Source organism: Ricinus communis, chromosome 6 (assembly GCF_019578655.1).
Source record: "Ricinus communis isolate WT05 ecotype wild-type chromosome 6, ASM1957865v1, whole genome shotgun sequence".
In the NCBI taxonomy this organism is placed as follows: Eukaryota; Viridiplantae; Streptophyta; class Magnoliopsida; order Malpighiales; family Euphorbiaceae; genus Ricinus; species Ricinus communis.
Window position 1 is genome coordinate 18,347,336 of NC_063261.1, and position 17,345 is coordinate 18,364,680.

At 33.6% G+C, this 17,345-nt stretch overlaps 2 protein-coding genes across 3 annotated transcripts; one reads left to right on the plus strand and one right to left on the minus strand.

The window, feature by feature from the left end:
- The first annotated feature begins 1,514 nt into the window (after positions 1 to 1,514).
- LOC8279213 lies at positions 1,515 to 5,709 on the plus strand. 2 transcript variants are annotated; one of them, XM_048376028.1, is made up of 7 exons: positions 1,515 to 1,795; positions 2,121 to 2,147; positions 2,747 to 2,869; positions 3,172 to 3,433; positions 3,801 to 3,837; positions 3,880 to 3,929; positions 4,290 to 5,709. In XM_048376028.1, exons 1-7 carry the CDS (start codon positions 1,737 to 1,739, stop codon positions 5,502 to 5,504), a joined length of 1,773 nt encoding a protein of 590 aa, XP_048231985.1. In that variant the 5' UTR covers positions 1,515 to 1,736; the 3' UTR covers positions 5,505 to 5,709. The 2 variants fall into 2 exon arrangements, with proteins under 2 accessions (XP_048231985.1, XP_015574185.2); XM_015718699.3 differs by having other exon boundaries at positions 3,801 to 3,929.
- Positions 5,710 to 8,277: 2,568 nt separating this feature from the next.
- On the minus strand, positions 8,278 to 8,952 carry LOC125370306 (secreted RxLR effector protein 161-like). The gene has a single exon (XM_048375325.1). The coding sequence runs from the start codon at positions 8,950 to 8,952 to the stop codon at positions 8,278 to 8,280; it is 675 nt and encodes a 224-aa protein (XP_048231282.1).
- Positions 8,953 to 17,345: the final 8,393 nt, after the last annotated feature.

The window sequence follows — 17,345 nt, forward strand, 5'->3', positions numbered from 1 at the left end:
CTTGGCTAATTTGACAGGCTCTTCTTTATCATGCTACACCTTCTCTTCTTTCTCTTGATCTTTGCACAAAGGCATTGTCCCTAACTTTCTGCCTTGGTGGGGACAATGGATTGAAATTGATGATTGTCATTTTATTAGAGATTGGAATATTATATATCTTGAGAGGTCTTACATGAAGATAAGAATTCTGTTTGATAGCCAAGGATGACTTGCCCACTCCACTACTAATTAGAGGCTGATTAAGGCTTTAATTTTTTGGATTTGGGCAGTTATCTTTGGTTATGAGACAGATTCTTCTCTTTCATGGTAGGCTGTTCTCTTCTTCACTATGACAAGTTGTAAAAATTACATATGAAGAATGAGGATGGGCTTGAGGCATAGGTCACCAAGAAATATGCCTAGGGCCCCGAAAAACAATTACTATATATATATATATATATATATATATAAAATCTTTTAGATGTATTTAATAATAATTATTAATTTTATAGAGAACTTTTCTTAAAATTCTAAACAAAATTAATCTATTTTTTAGGGTAATTAATGTTATCAATTAATAATTTTCTTAGTAACGAGGGTTAAAATATCTTAAACCAATTTAAAATTTTGATTTCTTTTATAATATATTTAACTTAAAATTACTTGACGATGATAATTTGAAAAAAATTATTTAATTTTAAATTTTTTTAAAACATGATATCCGTTCTCATTGATGGTTTAAATTTATTTTTATAATTAGAAAATTTAAAAGAATTATAAAAGTGAGTTAAAAGTCCTTTTGAGATACTAAATTCATAAAAAGAGTAATTTTTTTAAATATATGGATAATTTATAGAATATTATTAATTATTTTTGTTAATGTATTTGCAATGGAAATAATTTTTTCACGTTAAAAATTAATAAAATACTATTTACATTTAACCATATCATAAGAAAAATTAAGTAATTTAGCTATATTATCAATTGAGAAAAAATTATTTTTTAAATTTGAATACAAAAATTTAATTAATTTACATCTCAAAAGGCAAAAATAAAATAATAAATTTTAAGTAATCTTATATTATATTTATATTATTAAAGGGCCATTAAATGGATTCTTATATAAGGCCACAAATATTATGAGCCAACCCTGAAAAGGATACAAGAATATTCATTAGGTTCAAATTCCATTTTATGTTATTATGGATGAATTTAAATATCAATCAAAAGTTAGCTTTTTAGCTTTTAAAGGTAATTTAGCAACTGTAGAATGATAGGGTTTTTAGATTTTTAGACTTTATGAAGAAAATAAAAACCTAAAGGACTTAATTGGAAAATACAAGTTTTATAAGGACTAAAGAGAACTAAAGGAAAGGATTGAAAAAGGGTCAATCTAACTCACAGTCCGTACGAGGAGAATCTTTTGCTTTGCACTCTTCGGACGCGCCAACCAGTTCCTCTTTTCATTACAGGAACCAGTTAAGTCCGCGTGTCATTTTACTGGAGCGAATATTTTCCGTGTAAGGATTCGAGTAGGGATTAAAGAACACAACTGAGGGGCAAGCTCGACATTTCGTGAATCAAGAAGCGACTGCCTGACTGCTTTCAAGTTTCTAACTTTTCTACTTCATTACATATATAAAAGAAATGTACTTACATTTCTTAGCCGTGTTGGTATTGCAGCATGATGAGCTGTCTTTTAATGGAGATTTAAGCCAAGAAATCATCTCTAAGGAGGTTCCCAAAGAAATTGCAGCATGGGTTTAATGGGTCTTCTCGTCAATGTTGCTGTGGAATGTTTTGATGTTCTTGCATGGTATGCTTTCAAGTTCCAAAGTTTGAATCTTTTAGCCTGATAATGTTATTTGTGTGCAAGGTTTTAATTTTATCTCAAAAAGGGTACTGTAATTGTCTTTTCCATTTCTTTTCGATCTTCATTTGGTTAATTGTTTCTTCTAGGTAATAGGAATTTTCTCAGTTTACCTTATTTATGATTGATAATGACTTGATGAAGTTGACTTTATAATTACTGATATATCCTCCATTTATTTCTCAGCTTTGCATATTCTTGTACTTATTCTTTTGTTTTTTGTGTGGATTACCTACTTTGAACTCTCAATTTCTTGCTGTTCAATTTGCAGGCCTCTCTTTGCATTGGGTTATCCTTTGTAAGTCTCTCTTCCCTGAATGTACCTATTATGCAGAAATCATGTGATGCATGATGCATCTGTTGTGTCATGTCAAGTGCAACAGCACAATAAAGTTAAGATTTTGCCAATTTATTTCAATGTGAAAAAGCAATTTGAATTTCCAGGTTCTCATAGTTTGATTGTATTATTGCATACTTACATGTCATAACAGATGTACCATATAATTTGGCGTACTTATGATGTTAGCATTATATAGTTTGTTGTCACCTTTTTGGTTGAGGGGAAGTCCTTATTCTCCTCCCAACTCTAGGAAAATGGGGAGCGCTCTTGCTGCGAATACTTTTGGTTCTATTTTTAATTATGTCACAGTCACTATGTTTATTATGTTCAATCCTTTGTCAAGGTGAGGAGCCTCGTATACCAGACTCCTTTCAATTGTTTCTTTTCTTTTTCTATTTTGAGTTATGCTTGCTACATGGATTGTCATATTAATGTTCAATTATGTAACTTTAGAGAACTACTGGTAAGTGATCTCTTTAGACAACTAAAACTTGAAAAGAGAAGTGAGTTTTTAAGTTTACTATATCTTAGCTGATGATTATTTCCATGTTTAACAGATGTGCTTCCATTCAAGCTATTGAGACAGACTCGAAGTCAGACACCGAGAAGCTGATCACTTATTGGGTCTGCTTGTCCTTGATTTTGCTATATGAACATGCTTTTGCAAAGCTACTTGAATGGTAATTGTGCTAACTATTATGCATCTTATTGTTTATGCAGCTCTGTTTCATCAACTTGTGCTTCTGCACATGTTGGTTTTTCCCATATATTTTAATAAAAACTATATTAATTACCAAAAGCAAAAGCTAAAATTATCTTTTCTGGCTACTACAATCTTGGTCAAACTCATGGTAAAGGATTTAGGTCTGAGTTGGGTACTTTCCTGAGATTTGGACAGATTTATATGTTTATGTGCTTCAGTTGTATCTTTTCATGTGTAGTTTCTTTGAATTTAGTTCTAATTTCTGATTCCATATGCAAGGTTGCCCTCCTGGCCGTATATTAAGCTAATAATTGTCGGCTGCTTGGTTATACCTCATTTCGGTGGTTCTTTTTATGTTTATAAAAAGCTTGTCCATCCATGCATGTCTGTCGACCCACACAGCATCCTTGATTGGTTCATCAAGCTGAAGGAGTTCTTAGAACAAGATAACCTTCCAGTTGATGTAAAGAGAGAAGCAAAAGAAACTGTACCTGATGCTGTGGAGAATCTCATTGCTTTTGGTACTTTAACAGCTCTCAAGGTATGTTTCCCATACAAACAACTGCCTAATAGGCCGTGAATCAGAATATAGTGGAGAAAATTGTTCAATACATATAGAAATTTATCAGATCATTTTAATTATAATCTTTTGCTTCACAAAGCTAATTTTATGTCCTCATAATTCTGCAGTAAACATTCAGCTATTTGTCAGGGTTTCTTTGTTACTCTGCCATTTATATAGTGGCAGCCTAAAACCAGTGTGAATGGAGCAGTTGCGGATTTGTGATATTGTTATAGAAGTTTAAGTCTCAATACTGTAGTGTTAAGTATAGCTTTAGTTTTTAATATTATAATGAACTGATCCTTACTCCTCACGCTTTTCTTTCCCCATGTTTTGCTAAATGCAGCCAAAGCTTGAACATGCTAAAGATGCAAAGCAAGAAAGTGATGCTGTGGCAATAATGGAGAAGAGTGCAAAGCAAGAAAGTGATGCTGTGGCAATAATGGAGAAGAATGAAGCGACCTCAACCAAGCAGGTAGAGTTTACTGTCTTGCATATCTTCTTGGAGATTTATCAACTGTTTCAGCATTATAAGGAAAAGTGAATCTTTTGGGAAATTGTATTGTTAAAGTGTTAAATAGAGCAAATAAATTACTCACTGCAAGCATTCATTCAATGGATTACTTATTTAGCAATTTGGTTCTACATCTTAATATTTAGATTAGACAGTGCACATTCAGACATTTACTTGGCACCTGCTATAGTTTCTAACTCGACTTCTCTCCTTTCATTTCTCATGATTTTGAAGTTTTACATATGGTTTGTTCTGCATAATAGTGTATGAACTTCTATCTTTTCTAACAACTCAATTGTGCATCCTTATGTCTATACACAGGTTAGACAAATCAAACCTGACTTTGCACTGTCAGGAAACAGAACATGTGCATCTGTGGAGATCAAAGAAATGACAGAAACAATGATAGCAGATAGAGATCTCCTTGACATACCGCCTTCCAAGACAATCCGAGAGAACTGGACTTGTGATGGATGTCAGGTTACAACTGCAAGTGAGACAGATAACACACATCTTCAAGGAAAGCAACATGAGGGTACTTCTGAGGTGCTGGAAGCTGAAAACCAGACATCCAATGCCAAAACCCATGCTTCAGTGGAAACACATTTGCCTCTGGAAAGTAAAGAAATGGATAGCGCAACATTAGCAGGTACAGATATTCCTGATAGACAACATCCTAAGGATGTCCAGAAGATGTGGATTTGTTCTGTATGTCAAGAAACAACCACAAGTGCGGCAGACTTTATTTTACATTTTCAAGGAAAGCAACATGTGGATGCTTGTGAGAAGCTGAAAGGCAATGAAGAGACATTGAAAAGCAAGACTTTTTCTGCTTCAGCTACAGTTAGTGCACCTCCTCACTCTAGTTGCGATCTTCCTGAAAAACTACAATCTAATAACAGACAACCACCATGGAATTTTTGTGCTGTTTGTGAAGTAACAGTCACAAGTAAGATGGACCTTATTTCACATTTTCAGGGAAGGCGGCATGAGGGTGCTCTAGAGAAGCTGAAAGTTAAGATTGAGACATCAAGAAGCAATATTTTCCCTACGATGGTGGAAAAAGAAATGACTGGTAGTGATCTTCCTGACCAACAAAATTGTAAGCATGTCCAAATTCCATGGATTTGTGGTATCTGTCGAACAACAATCAAGGATGAGGCAAGCGTTGTTTCACATCTTCAAGGAAAGCGACATCTGAATGCTTGTGAGAGGGCGAAAAGCCTGATACAGACACTGAAAAGGGATGTTTCCCCTGCTTCGACGGGAAAGAAATCTAATTCATCTGAAGAGGCAGAGAAGTATAGATCGGGCAATGTGTCTTCACCAAAAAATACAAGCAGCAAAGTGAAGAAGCAAGGTAAGCAAGAGAACATGAAGGGCGGAGTTGTTGAGGTCAGAAATGCTGTCTGGCGGTGTACTATTTGCAAGATAAGCTGTAATAGTGAGGGAAACATGGACAGTCACCTCAACGGGAGTAAGCACTTGGCTAATTGGAAAGTACTGAATGGTGCTGGGGGCAGTGGGCTGGCCTGAGTTGGTTCGCCATTTGCTGTTGGCATCAGCAATACAGTTGACTAAGTTGGTATAGGTAAAGATGGCTATGAAAATGTGTTGTAATAACTTTGATCAGTTACCTAAAGTTTTGCATAAGTTGTACTGATTTTTATCTTTGGTTGTTTTATAGAAGCTAAATGGTATAATATATATTGCAATTTGTACTAGGTAAACATGTTTTGGATTTTCACTCTCTCCATTAAAACTGACCATCTAAATTAAATGTCTTTTCTTTTTTGAAAATACTCAGAATATTTACAATCCACCTTTTATATGTCATTTTATTTTAAAAAATCGTGTTATAAACTAATATTTTAATATAGTTTTTATTTTTAAGATATAAAATAGAGAATTAATTTATCTAATGGAAAGCTAAATTTTACTCTTTAATTTATATTTAATAAATATACTATAAATTTCTATGCACATAATTAATTGATATTTATAATTTTTATCTTTTTATTGATAGAAAGTAAAAAAAAAAAAAAAAAGAGAAGTTAAAACTTTCAATACTTATGAAAATAAAAGCAAAATAAAAAAATAAAATATATAGAGCCTATTGGACTTAAATAAAATATTTTACTTTTTATATTTAACTATTTTTTAAAACATTCTTTATTATAGAAATTAAAATTTTTAAAATAAATAGCACCATTGAAAATACTTTCTTATATATACATCGAGTTAAATGGCAATAAATATTTATTAATAATAAATAATTAAAAATATATTAATCAACATAAAGTTACTATGAGCTTAATAATAATATAATTAAACACCCTTTCTTTTTAAATGAAAATACAATCACAAGCAAATGCAAGCTGTGATAGGTAACGAGTTTCTTTTGTATGCATATTCATCGCCAGCAGCATCCTGACGGGTAGGCATGTTGAGTTGGTAGAAGTAGAACAAGGTTTTTTCCTGTGAGATATTCTATTACAGTGAAAGAGAATGAAAAACATATGAAGCAGATTCATGCATTACTTCTCCAAAATTAAAATAGAGAATACAATTTCATTCTGGGGCAAATGTATGTTGAAAAATAAAGGTCACGTAGATAGGGCATAGGGGAAGCCATTTTCTCATTCTTTTTATTGGCTATAAATAGAGATTTCGTAATGTTGTTTTCAGCAACAAAATTTGATGTTAACAGGAAGAGAGGTCTAACATGAAGAAACCCTAATTCATCAATTTTTTGGGCAGTCACTGCGAGAGTATACAATGACAACTTCCAGACACTCATGTCCGATCGTGATGCCTATTGAATGTCCGCCTTGCTCCGACTTGAGCTATGCAACAACGAGATCCGGTTGATCCTTGCTAGATGTGCTTTACCTCTATCCATAGGGCTGAAAATTATTTCACTGGCAGTATATAATGGCTGTACTATCATATAGACGGGGAAGAGGGATCTTCTGGAAGGGTTACATGGCTTAAAGCATGAATGCTTAAAGAGACCTTAGACTACAAAGTGGATCATTGTTAATTGTTGTCCATTTAATCATTTTCTTTGAGCAAATGATGTTGGGGTATGATTCTCTGGGAGAATTCTATAGTTTTCATCCATGCAATCGTAAGAATTTAGTCCCAAATTGATAAACTGAAATTGTGTCTAGGAAGAGCCACAAAAGTACAAGGTTGGATAGCTCTCTAATAACTCGGAATACTACAATTTAGAGTTGCATTTGTTACAATTACTGTGAACAAAGCACAACCTTCAACTCAATACAAGAAATGCTCGAGGGTCATTAATCAATTAGTTGGTTTCTATTAATTGTTTAGTTCATCTTAAACTAAAATGGATTATTCACTTTTAAATTTTAACTTTTTGAATTGAAATCTTATCATGATCAACTTAAATATAACTAATTATTTGTGTAATCTTGATCTTTAATATTAAATTTTAATTGAGATTTTATTAAAAACTTAAATCTAATATTAGAAAGTATGTAAATATTTATTAGTGATAAATATTGTCACTGAATTGAATTCAGTGATTAAATTTATACAAATATAATCTATTATATAATAAAAATATAATAATCATATAATCCTTATTTCTTTTAATTCAAAACATGGAACAATTTTTCCTATTATACTTATTTTTTAAAACCCGTTAATATTCAGTTATCAGTTGCACGGTCTAATATCATATCATATTAAATTTCCATTAGGCTGAGAGAGTCTTGTTCAAATATATTAATTGAAGAATATATAGATGAAATAATAAGAATTTTTTCTAGTTGATTTAAAATTTTGAGTTCGAGTTTTGAATATGCAGTTGTATTAAAACTCTTGAAGTAATATTTTATCATCCGTAAAAACCTACCCTGCGCACTATAGATCACTCTAAATTAATATTGTGTTATTAATTATTTTATTGCTCCAAATTAGCCATGTGTAATTGGGTATCTTTTCATAAACAAAAAAAGTTATCATGAATAAACAGTTTCCTTTAGTGGCATTTATGTTAGGCATTGAGTCATTGACTATAACTTTATGAAAGAGGTTATGTCAAAAGAACCGATGTTGCCATTGGAATACCAAAATATGTTAAACTTAAAAGCTCTTGAAATCAGAAATCATGTATTATTGACTGAAAGTGATGCTGGTTATATACCAGCCTTTACAAAACTGAATTGAGAAAATAAAGTCTAAAAGAATCTAAACAGAAGTCCAATAAATCAGGACATTATTAACAAATAAAACAACCAAAGACTTAGTCAAAGAACCAAGTCCAACAAGCCCTCCCTTAAACTGATATGCAATTTGCAGTCAGTTTACTGCTAACTCCAAGTAGCTCCCTTAATCTGACGAACACTTTAAGTCTTAAAGGCTTAGTCATAATATCAGCTAGTTGATCTTTAGAACCACAATGCTCCAGCTTAACAACCCCATCTTTTGTTAGATCTCCGAGGAAATGAAATCTAACATCAATGTGTTTGCTTCTTCCATGCATAACCGGATTCTTAGATAACTTGATTATAGAACTGTTGTCACAAAAAATATCTGTACATTTACTTTGATTGTAACCAAGTTTTTCAAGAATCCTACGCATCCATACAGCTTGACGAGCACAAGAGGCAGCGACTATGAATTCAGCTTCAGTGGTAGAGAGGGTGACTACTGGCTGCTTCTTTGAGGACCAAGCTACTGCACCTGAACTAATTAAGAACACATACCCTGATGTACTTTTTCGATCCTCAATATCTCCAGCATAATCACTGTCTGAGTAGCCAACCAACATTTCTTGTCCTCTTTTCTTGTAAAGAATTCCCAACTCGATGGTTCCTTTTAAGTAACGAAGTACCCTTTTAACAACTTGTTGATGCATTTCAGTTGGCCTTTCCATAAATCTACTAATTAAGCTCACCACAAATGCCAAGTTAGGTATGGTAGCAGTCAGATACATGAGGCTGCCTACCATTCATTTGTAAATGGTTGCATCCACACTCGTGCCTCCTTCATCTTTTACAAGTTTACAACCTGGTACAATTGGATTTTTTGTTGGATTACAATGTTTCATGCCAAATTTTTCAAGTATTTCATTGGCATATTTTCTATGACTGATGAAAATTCCTTCACTATCTTGCACAATCTCCACTCCAAGAAAATATTTCATTCTCCCTAGATCAAACATGTTGGACTCTTGCTTCATGGAATTTTTAAAATTTTCAAACATTGCTTCATCATTACCTGCAAAAATAAGATCATCAACATACACTCACCATAAGCAACCTCCCTCTGTTTTCAATTTCTGTAAACAATATGTGTTCACTTGGACACCTCTTGAAACCTTCTTTTATAAAATAGGATTCAAGTTTGTTGTACCAAGCTCGCGGAGCTTGCTTGAGCCCGTAAAGGGCCTTCTTAAGTCTATATACCTTATCTTCTTCACCCTTTATTTCAAAGCCTTGAGGTTGGTCAACAAATACGGCTTCATTCAGATCTCTATGCAAAAAGATGCTCTTTACATCAAGTTGATACACATACCATCCTCTACAAGCAGCAAGAGCTAGAATCATTACAATGGTGTCCCACCGAGCTACAGGCGTAAAGACTTCGATATAGTCTATGCCAAACTGTTGAGAGAAACCTTTTGCAACGAGTCGTGCTTTATACTTATCCACTTCCCCATTTTCATTTAGCTTGGTTTTGAACACCCATTTCATTCCTATTTTTTTTGCTCCACTTGGAAGTGTAGTTAGCTCCCAAGTTCCATTCTTCTCAATGGCTTGATTTCTAACTTCATTGCCTCCCTCCATTTTGTGCTTTTAACTGCTTCTTCAAAAAATATGGGATAGAGGCAGTAAACAACACCAAATTAAATTTTGCATCAGATAATCCTTTCCCATTTTCATAGTCTTCCATCCAAATTGGTGCTCTTTGAACCCTCCCTTGAGGTAGATTTGGAGAATTGTGTTCAACTTCACTTGAAGAATTTAATACAGAATTTGTTGCTCCATTTCCAACTTGGTCTTCGTCTTCTTCTTCATCTACATGCTCAGTTACATGTTCTTCATCTACATGCTCAGTTACATGTTCACGAACCCTGTCATCTTTGTCTCCACAATCAAGAATTATTTTGTTGCTACCTTTTTCAATTATTTTTCCCTAATCCCACATTTTATCCTCTTTAAAGACCACATCTCTGCTTATAATAATTTTTCTTGTCAGAGGATTATACATTCTATAGGCTTTAGATTCTTGACTAAAGCCGAAGAATACACATTGGAGACTTTTATCATCAAGTTTCTATCTGTTTTTGTATGAAATGTGAGCATGACCAATACAACCGAATACTTTAAGATATTCTACTGAAGGTTTGAAGCCACACCAAGCTTCCTCTGGCATCTTATCTTTCACAGCAAGAGTTGGACATCAATTGAGCAAGTAAACTGCCCAGTTGACAGCTTCTGGCCAAAATTTTTTTGGAACATGTGTCTCTGATAACATGCACCGTACCATGTTCATGATTGTTCGATTCTTTCGTTCAGCAACTCCATTTTGTTGTGGAGTGTAGGCAGCTGTGAGTTATCTTGTAATACTATTTGAACTGCAATACTCATTAAAATCAAGTGAGGTGAACTCTCCACCTCGGTTAGTTCGAAGACAACAGATAACATTTCCTGTTTCATTTTCAACTAGATTCTTGATTTTTTTAAACATATTGAATGCTTCTGATTTGATATTCAAGAAATAAGCCCATATCTTTCTACTATAATCATCTATGAATGTGAGTATGTACCTTTTATGACTATTTGATTCCGGTGTAATGGGGCCACAAATGTCAGCATGTACAAGTTGCAATTTCTGCGTAGCTCTCCATTAACTCTTCTTAGGAAATGTTTGTCGATGTTGCTTGCCTACTGTGCATGTAGTACATATAGTATAAGAGTCATTAAGATTATGAGGCATGCCCTTTACCATCTCCTTATCATACAAGGTCCGTAGACCTTTGAAATTTAGATGCCCAAATCTTCGATGCCACAAGTTAGTTTGATCCTCCAATGTGATCTTTAAACATTTAGGAGCTTGTACTTGTGTTTCAGCAAGAAGAATAAACATTCGATTAGAAGACATTTGCGTCTGCATAATTAATCCTCGTTTATGATGATAAACCTTGCATTCTCCATGTTCTATCAGAATAGATAGATTTCATTCTTGCAACTAACCAATACTAAGCAAATTATTCTTTAGTTCGGGAAAATAAAACACATTAGTTATTACTTGATTCAAGCCATTGACACATAGTTTGATGCTTCCTTTCCCTATTACTGCCATTTTGGTATTACCGAGTTTCACTACTTGTCTGAAGGACTCATCTAGGTGAAAGAACCATTGCTTATCTCCAATCATATGATTGATGCATCCTGAATCCAAGAACCATATTGCTTTCTTTTTAGAGTTATGGTAGTCTGTTTGAGCCATGAGTACTATTTCTTCATCTTCATCAGCATCTATTTCAGCATAATGAGCCCCTTTTTCCAAACTAGGACACTCATTTTGATAGTGTCCTAATTTGTGGCACTTATAACACTCTACAAGTGTTTTGTTGTTTCCTTGCCTGCCTCTGCCTCTCCCGCGACCTCGGTTTGAACCTCGACCACATCTGCCCTCTTCGTAAGAGACATTCAATGCATGTTCATCACCTCTATGGTGACTATTCATTCACTGCTCATGAACAAGTAAACTGCTTTGGAGCTCATCTATGGTAAGTTTGCTCAAATCATTGGATTCCTCTATTGAACACACCACATAATCAAATCTGGAAGTCATAGACCTTAGAATCTTTTCAATGACCATGATCTGCTCCATTTTCTCTCCATGAATTTTCATCTTATTCACAATAGTCAAAGTCCGAGCAAAGTAATCATCCACTTTGTCCCCTTCTTTCATCTGTAGTACTTCAAAGTCTCTTCTTAAAGCTTGCAGTTGAGCTCTCTTGACCCTTGTAGTTCCCTGGTTTTTTTGCTTCATAGAGACCCATATGCTCTTAGCAATACTCTTATCAAGAATTGTCTCCAAGATAGTGCGATCAATAGCCTAAAAAAGATAATTTTTTGCTTTTAGATCCTTGAGTTGCACTTGTTTCTGTGCTTCTGTTAGCTTTAGCCATCTTTTATCCCAGGAACTCCCATTTCTATCAGGTCCCAATATTCTTTCGATCGGAGAAGATTCTCCATACGCATGGCCCAATGGTCGTAGTGACCATCAAATTGAGGAATGGCAGCTTGCACATATTTATCTGTTGCCAATTTTGAACTCATTTTAAATTCAATCCTCACCAACTCTCAGGTGTTTCACTCTTTTACTCACTAAATAGGACACTGTAGTTACTAGCTTCTGAACTAGGCCCCTATGTGAGCCTCTGATACCAAAATATGTTAAACTCAAAAGCTCTTGAAATCAGAAATCATATATTATTGACTGAAAGTGATGCTGGTTATATATCAGCTTTTACAAAACTGAATTGAGAAAATAAAGTCTAAAAGAATCTAAAAAGAAGTGCAATAAATCAGGAAATTATTAACAAATAAAACAACCAAAGACTTAGTCAAAGAACCAAGTCCAACAGTTCTATGAGTGGATGGAAAAAGTTAATAAGCTCTAAATTAGTTTGAATAATTCTAAATATTTAAAAAATTCTTAAAATCAAGAATCAAGGCTCTATTTAAAGTCAAATTTCAACTATCAATTGTGTGCTTTCCTATCCATTCATATTAAGGAATTTCCCTTTATATGGGTCAAACTAGATCAGTTTTGAGGCCTATTTTCCTTCAATTGCTGTCTAAAAGCCTTTAAGTTGACATTCCTTTTCATATTTTCCCCTATTCAAACGCCCATTTCACTGCTGATTCGGTGCTAGTTGCCTTGGCAATTTGCACGCATGGAGACCAGTGTTAATTAGATTCAGCAGTACATTTCCAAGCAACCATACAGAATATATTCCAAATTATGAGGCAGACATTTCTGAAATAAAAGTCGAATGGGGCAAATTGGGTATGAAGGTGCCAACGTATTAATTAATGTCAATAATCTTGATTCTTTCTTTGTCCTATAAATAGAGATAACAAAAACGTAGAAATGGCATGGCATATCCCACTTGATCAGCATGAAAACAAAAGTACCAAGAAGAGAGGTTTAACATGAAGATAAGAGTCTTGTTTGATAGCCAAGGATGACTTGCCTGCTTCTAGCCATCTCTGAGTTGTGGTTAATTTGCATGTTTATTATAGATATACAAACAACCCTATGTAGGTTATCAGGCAGTCAACTTGGCTAATCTGACAAGCTCTTCTTTATCATGCTACACCTTCTCTTCTCTTCTCTTCTTCTCGATCTTCATCAAGGGCATTCTGGATAATGGATAACGGTTGCCATTTGATTGGAGATGGAGAGTTATGCATATTCTGAAAGGAAGAGAAGTCTTCCATGAAGATAAGAGTTTTTAGTTTGGTAGCCAAGGATGACTTGCCCACGATCCATTACTAATTAGAGACTAAGGTTTCAATTCTTTTTGGACTCTGGGCAGTTACCCTTGGTTATGCAGACAAACTCTTCCCTCTCATGCTAGACTGTTCTCTTCTCCACTAACTATGAAGCACAAGATCTATTCTGAAATGTTTTCAAAACGGAAACTCTTAAGAATACTTTTCAAAGCCTCCTGAACCATTTTATTACTTTGTTCCAAATTGGAAGCACTTCTGTCACTTAAAAGAAATCCTTAACTCCGTATACTTTGATGGTTGAATGTCGATTTGTATATATGATTTTCTTTCCAAATATATATTTTTATGGGGATATTGAGTTTTATGTGGCATTGAATTCTCTCTACGACAGTGGTAAAAATAAGGAAAATATTAAAAGTGATAATTAAACAATACAATCAAATTCCTTAAAAAAATACCTATAAATCGATACATACTTTCTGCCAACTTGCAATCTGTAGGGATCTATTTCTAGCGGTACTCAGTAGTGTTTACAAACTAATAGATTGTTTTACAAGAACAAACCAATGAACCATGCATGAAAGCACAACAGAAAGATCCAGTTATTACTACATAAACTGCTCGTCATGAGAATAGAAACATATGGTAGCATTTCAACTAGTCTTTGGCAATTTCACCAAGGTAATTGTAGTAACAGGGCAGAAACAAATATATACATTCCCATCACAATGAACGAAGCTAACCACCTTCATAATTAGTATCAAGCAATACTTTGCTGTTGTGTGCATTTCCTTTCATATATTGTTGGGGTTGCTATAGTTTAGGGAAAAACTCCTGTTGTGTGCATTTCATATATTGTAAACATGCAACAAATAAGTACAAAAACAAAAGTCAAATCCATTTAAGTTCATTTTTGCCTTCTTACTGCTATTTTTGGCGAGATGATCTGCCACTGAGTTTCTTTCTCTTCGGACATGAGTAACTGTGACTGCCGGTATCTCTGGACAAAAACATTCCAAAACAATGGATTTAACTTTAAGCTATGGATTCCAGAAACATTGGATTTTGATTAAATCCATAAATTCCAATGTTCCTAACCCAAAATCCATAGATTTCCCAATGCTTCCAAGGAACCTCCTATACTTTTATGTCTCAGCTATTACACACACGATCCGATACAACTGTTAGATAGAAAAGAAAAGAAAAAAGAAAAAAACAGATATTCTACCTTAGAATATTAGCAACTGCAGCATAAGCAGAAAATGGTCATATTTTAAAGTGCACTATTTATTATATAGCACACACACATTTATAATTATATAAATAAAGAAATTAATATTGTCACAATGTACAAACACTTCATTTGTATATTATATACTCCCTTCATTACACTTTGTCAGATTGTCTGTCTAAAAATATGTCGCTTTTTCTTTTTAATTGTTAGTTGAATGATTAAATGTATAAAATGTTTTTCATTAACATAAATATTAATACCTACAATTAATTTCTATTTTCTTGATTTTAAATGAGAAGTTTATTAATATTATTATGCACTGTATTAAAAGTCTATTAATATGTTAAAAAGTCTATTAAGAGTGTTTTAGTAAGAAAATTGTTAAAAATAATAATATTAATTGAAAAGAATTGAATTTCTTAATTTTTACTTAAATTGAAAATGACTTATTAAAATTAGACAGAGCGTATTGTATTCCGACTCTCTCATGTAGCTCTAAAATACGATTGAATGATGTTATTAAAAATTTAAGATTAATATAATCATTAAGTTTTCTTTTAACTAAAACTCCACTCATATATTATATATGCAATTTTTAAAAAAACTTTTTAGCTGCATTTTATAATTATATCCATCTAAAAAAATTAAGGGTCTACGATTTAATGAATTAAGGATTCAACATCTATATTACAAAATTCAGGTATTTTTCTTGAGAAATATGGAGGCAAGTGGCGAAAGAGGTGGGTCTATGAGGATGATCAAGTGCACCAAAGTATTGACAGAAAATGAAGTTTCAGGATTCAGAAGAAAATGGAGGGGACGAGAACTCAGGAGGAGGATCTGATGTGGAAATAATCCAATAATAAGTGAGAACAACATTGAGGATCAGTAGCAGTGCAACAATTCATATTTCAGTTTCTTTTTATTATTTTTTTTCGAATAATAATGACACAAATTCAATGATACAAATTCTATCTCTCAAAATGAAGATAAATTTGAAAATTATTATTACTCAAAAAAAAAAATAAAAAAACTGAAATATGAAATGCTGCACTGCTACTGCAATTTGCTAACAGTAAGATATTTATTTAAACTAAAATAATTCCTATAAAGACTCAACTAATTTGCCCAAGAGTAGCTAACGTACAACTGATTTATTTGCACAAATAAAAGACCAAAATAAACTAACAGACTCCTATTAAAAATGAATAAATTGACAAGTTCAAACCAGCAATAAGTTGCACTAAATTCTGACAGCCTCCCTTAGTGCAAACTTATTTCTCAGTAACTCCAATAGCCTTGCGAAAAGCTTCAAACTTAGCTTTGGCAAGTGCTTTAGTAAATATGTCTGCAACTTGTTTATCGGTTCGTATTGTCTGCAACTTAATCTCCTAAGATAACACTTTCTCACGAACAAAATGGTAATGGGTTTCGATATGCTTGGAATGAGCATGAAACACTAGATTACCTGCAAGTTTTATTGCACTTTCATTATCACAACAAATTTGAATTGGATGACTGTGAGTAGTCAGCATTTCTTGAATAAGTCTCCTTAGCCATAAACATTTTTGAGTAGCCATTGTAGCTGCTACATATTCTGCCTCATAACTAGAAAGAGCAACTATAGATTTTTTTTTACTACACCAGGAAATCGCAGCAGAACCTATTGTAAAACAGAAACCTGATGTGGAGCGTTTGTCATTCACGTCACCGGCCCAATCTGCATCTACAAAGCCACTCAAAGAAAATGACTTAGATTGCTCATACATTAATCCATAACTTAGAGTGCCTTTGATGTAACAAAGAATCCTTTTCGCTGTAGTCAAATGAATCTCATATGGCTGATCCATAACTTGAGAAATAACTCCCACCGAAAATGCAATATCAGATCTTGTGATAGTTAAATAAAAGAAACTACCAACAATTTGACAAAAAATGTTGCATCTTCCAATGACTTTCCTGCATTTCTAGCTAACTTGAGATTAGGTTCCATGGGAGTAGTTTTTACTCTTGAATTTCCCATACGAAACCTCTGCAATAAACTGGCTGCATATCCTTTTTGAGAGACAAAATGACCATCACATTTTTAAATTTCCAAACCAAGGAAACAACTAGCTTCTCCTAAACTTTTCAATTCAAAACGAACCGACAAAGCATCTTGAAGACAATTAATCTTAACAATATCATCGCCGGTAATAATCATATCATCAACATAAAGTAAGAGCAAGGTGCATTCAGTGGTATTCTCTTAATAAATAGGCCCGGATCAGCATTTGAAGATTTAAAACCACAAAAATCAAGATATTGAGCAATCTTACCGAACCAAGCATGAGGAGCTTGCTTGAGACCGTATAGCGCCTTATTAAGTCTGCACACGTAATCAGGATATTCCTTAGAGACAAATTCTTGTGGCTGCTCCATAAAAATATCACGATCCAACTCTCCATAAAGAAAAACATTTTTCACATCGAGTTGCCATAATTTCCAGCCTTTACTAGCAGCTAAAGAAATGATTGCCCGAACTGTTACCATCCTTGCAACCGGACTAAAAGTCTCATCATAGTCTCGGCTGTATTGTTGAGAAAAACCACGAGTAACAAGACGAGCTTTGTATCTATCAATCATACCACCAGC

Bases quoted from the DNA above. Each gene is read 5' to 3' on its own strand.
- LOC8279213 (XM_015718699.3), top strand. From the start codon at position 1,737: ATGGGTTTAATGGGTCTTCTCGTCAATGTTGCTGTGGAATGTTTTGAT. The intron at 3,434-3,800 runs GTATGTTTCCCA...TGCTAAATGCAG, and splicing joins GTACTTTAACAGCTCTCAAG to CCAAAGCTTGAACATGCTAA. The intron at 3,930-4,289 runs GTAGAGTTTACT...GTCTATACACAG, and splicing joins AAGCGACCTCAACCAAGCAG to GTTAGACAAATCAAACCTGA.
- LOC125370306 (XM_048375325.1), bottom strand. From the start codon at position 8,952: ATGGTAGGCAGCCTCATGTATCTGACTGCTACCATACCTAACTTGGCA.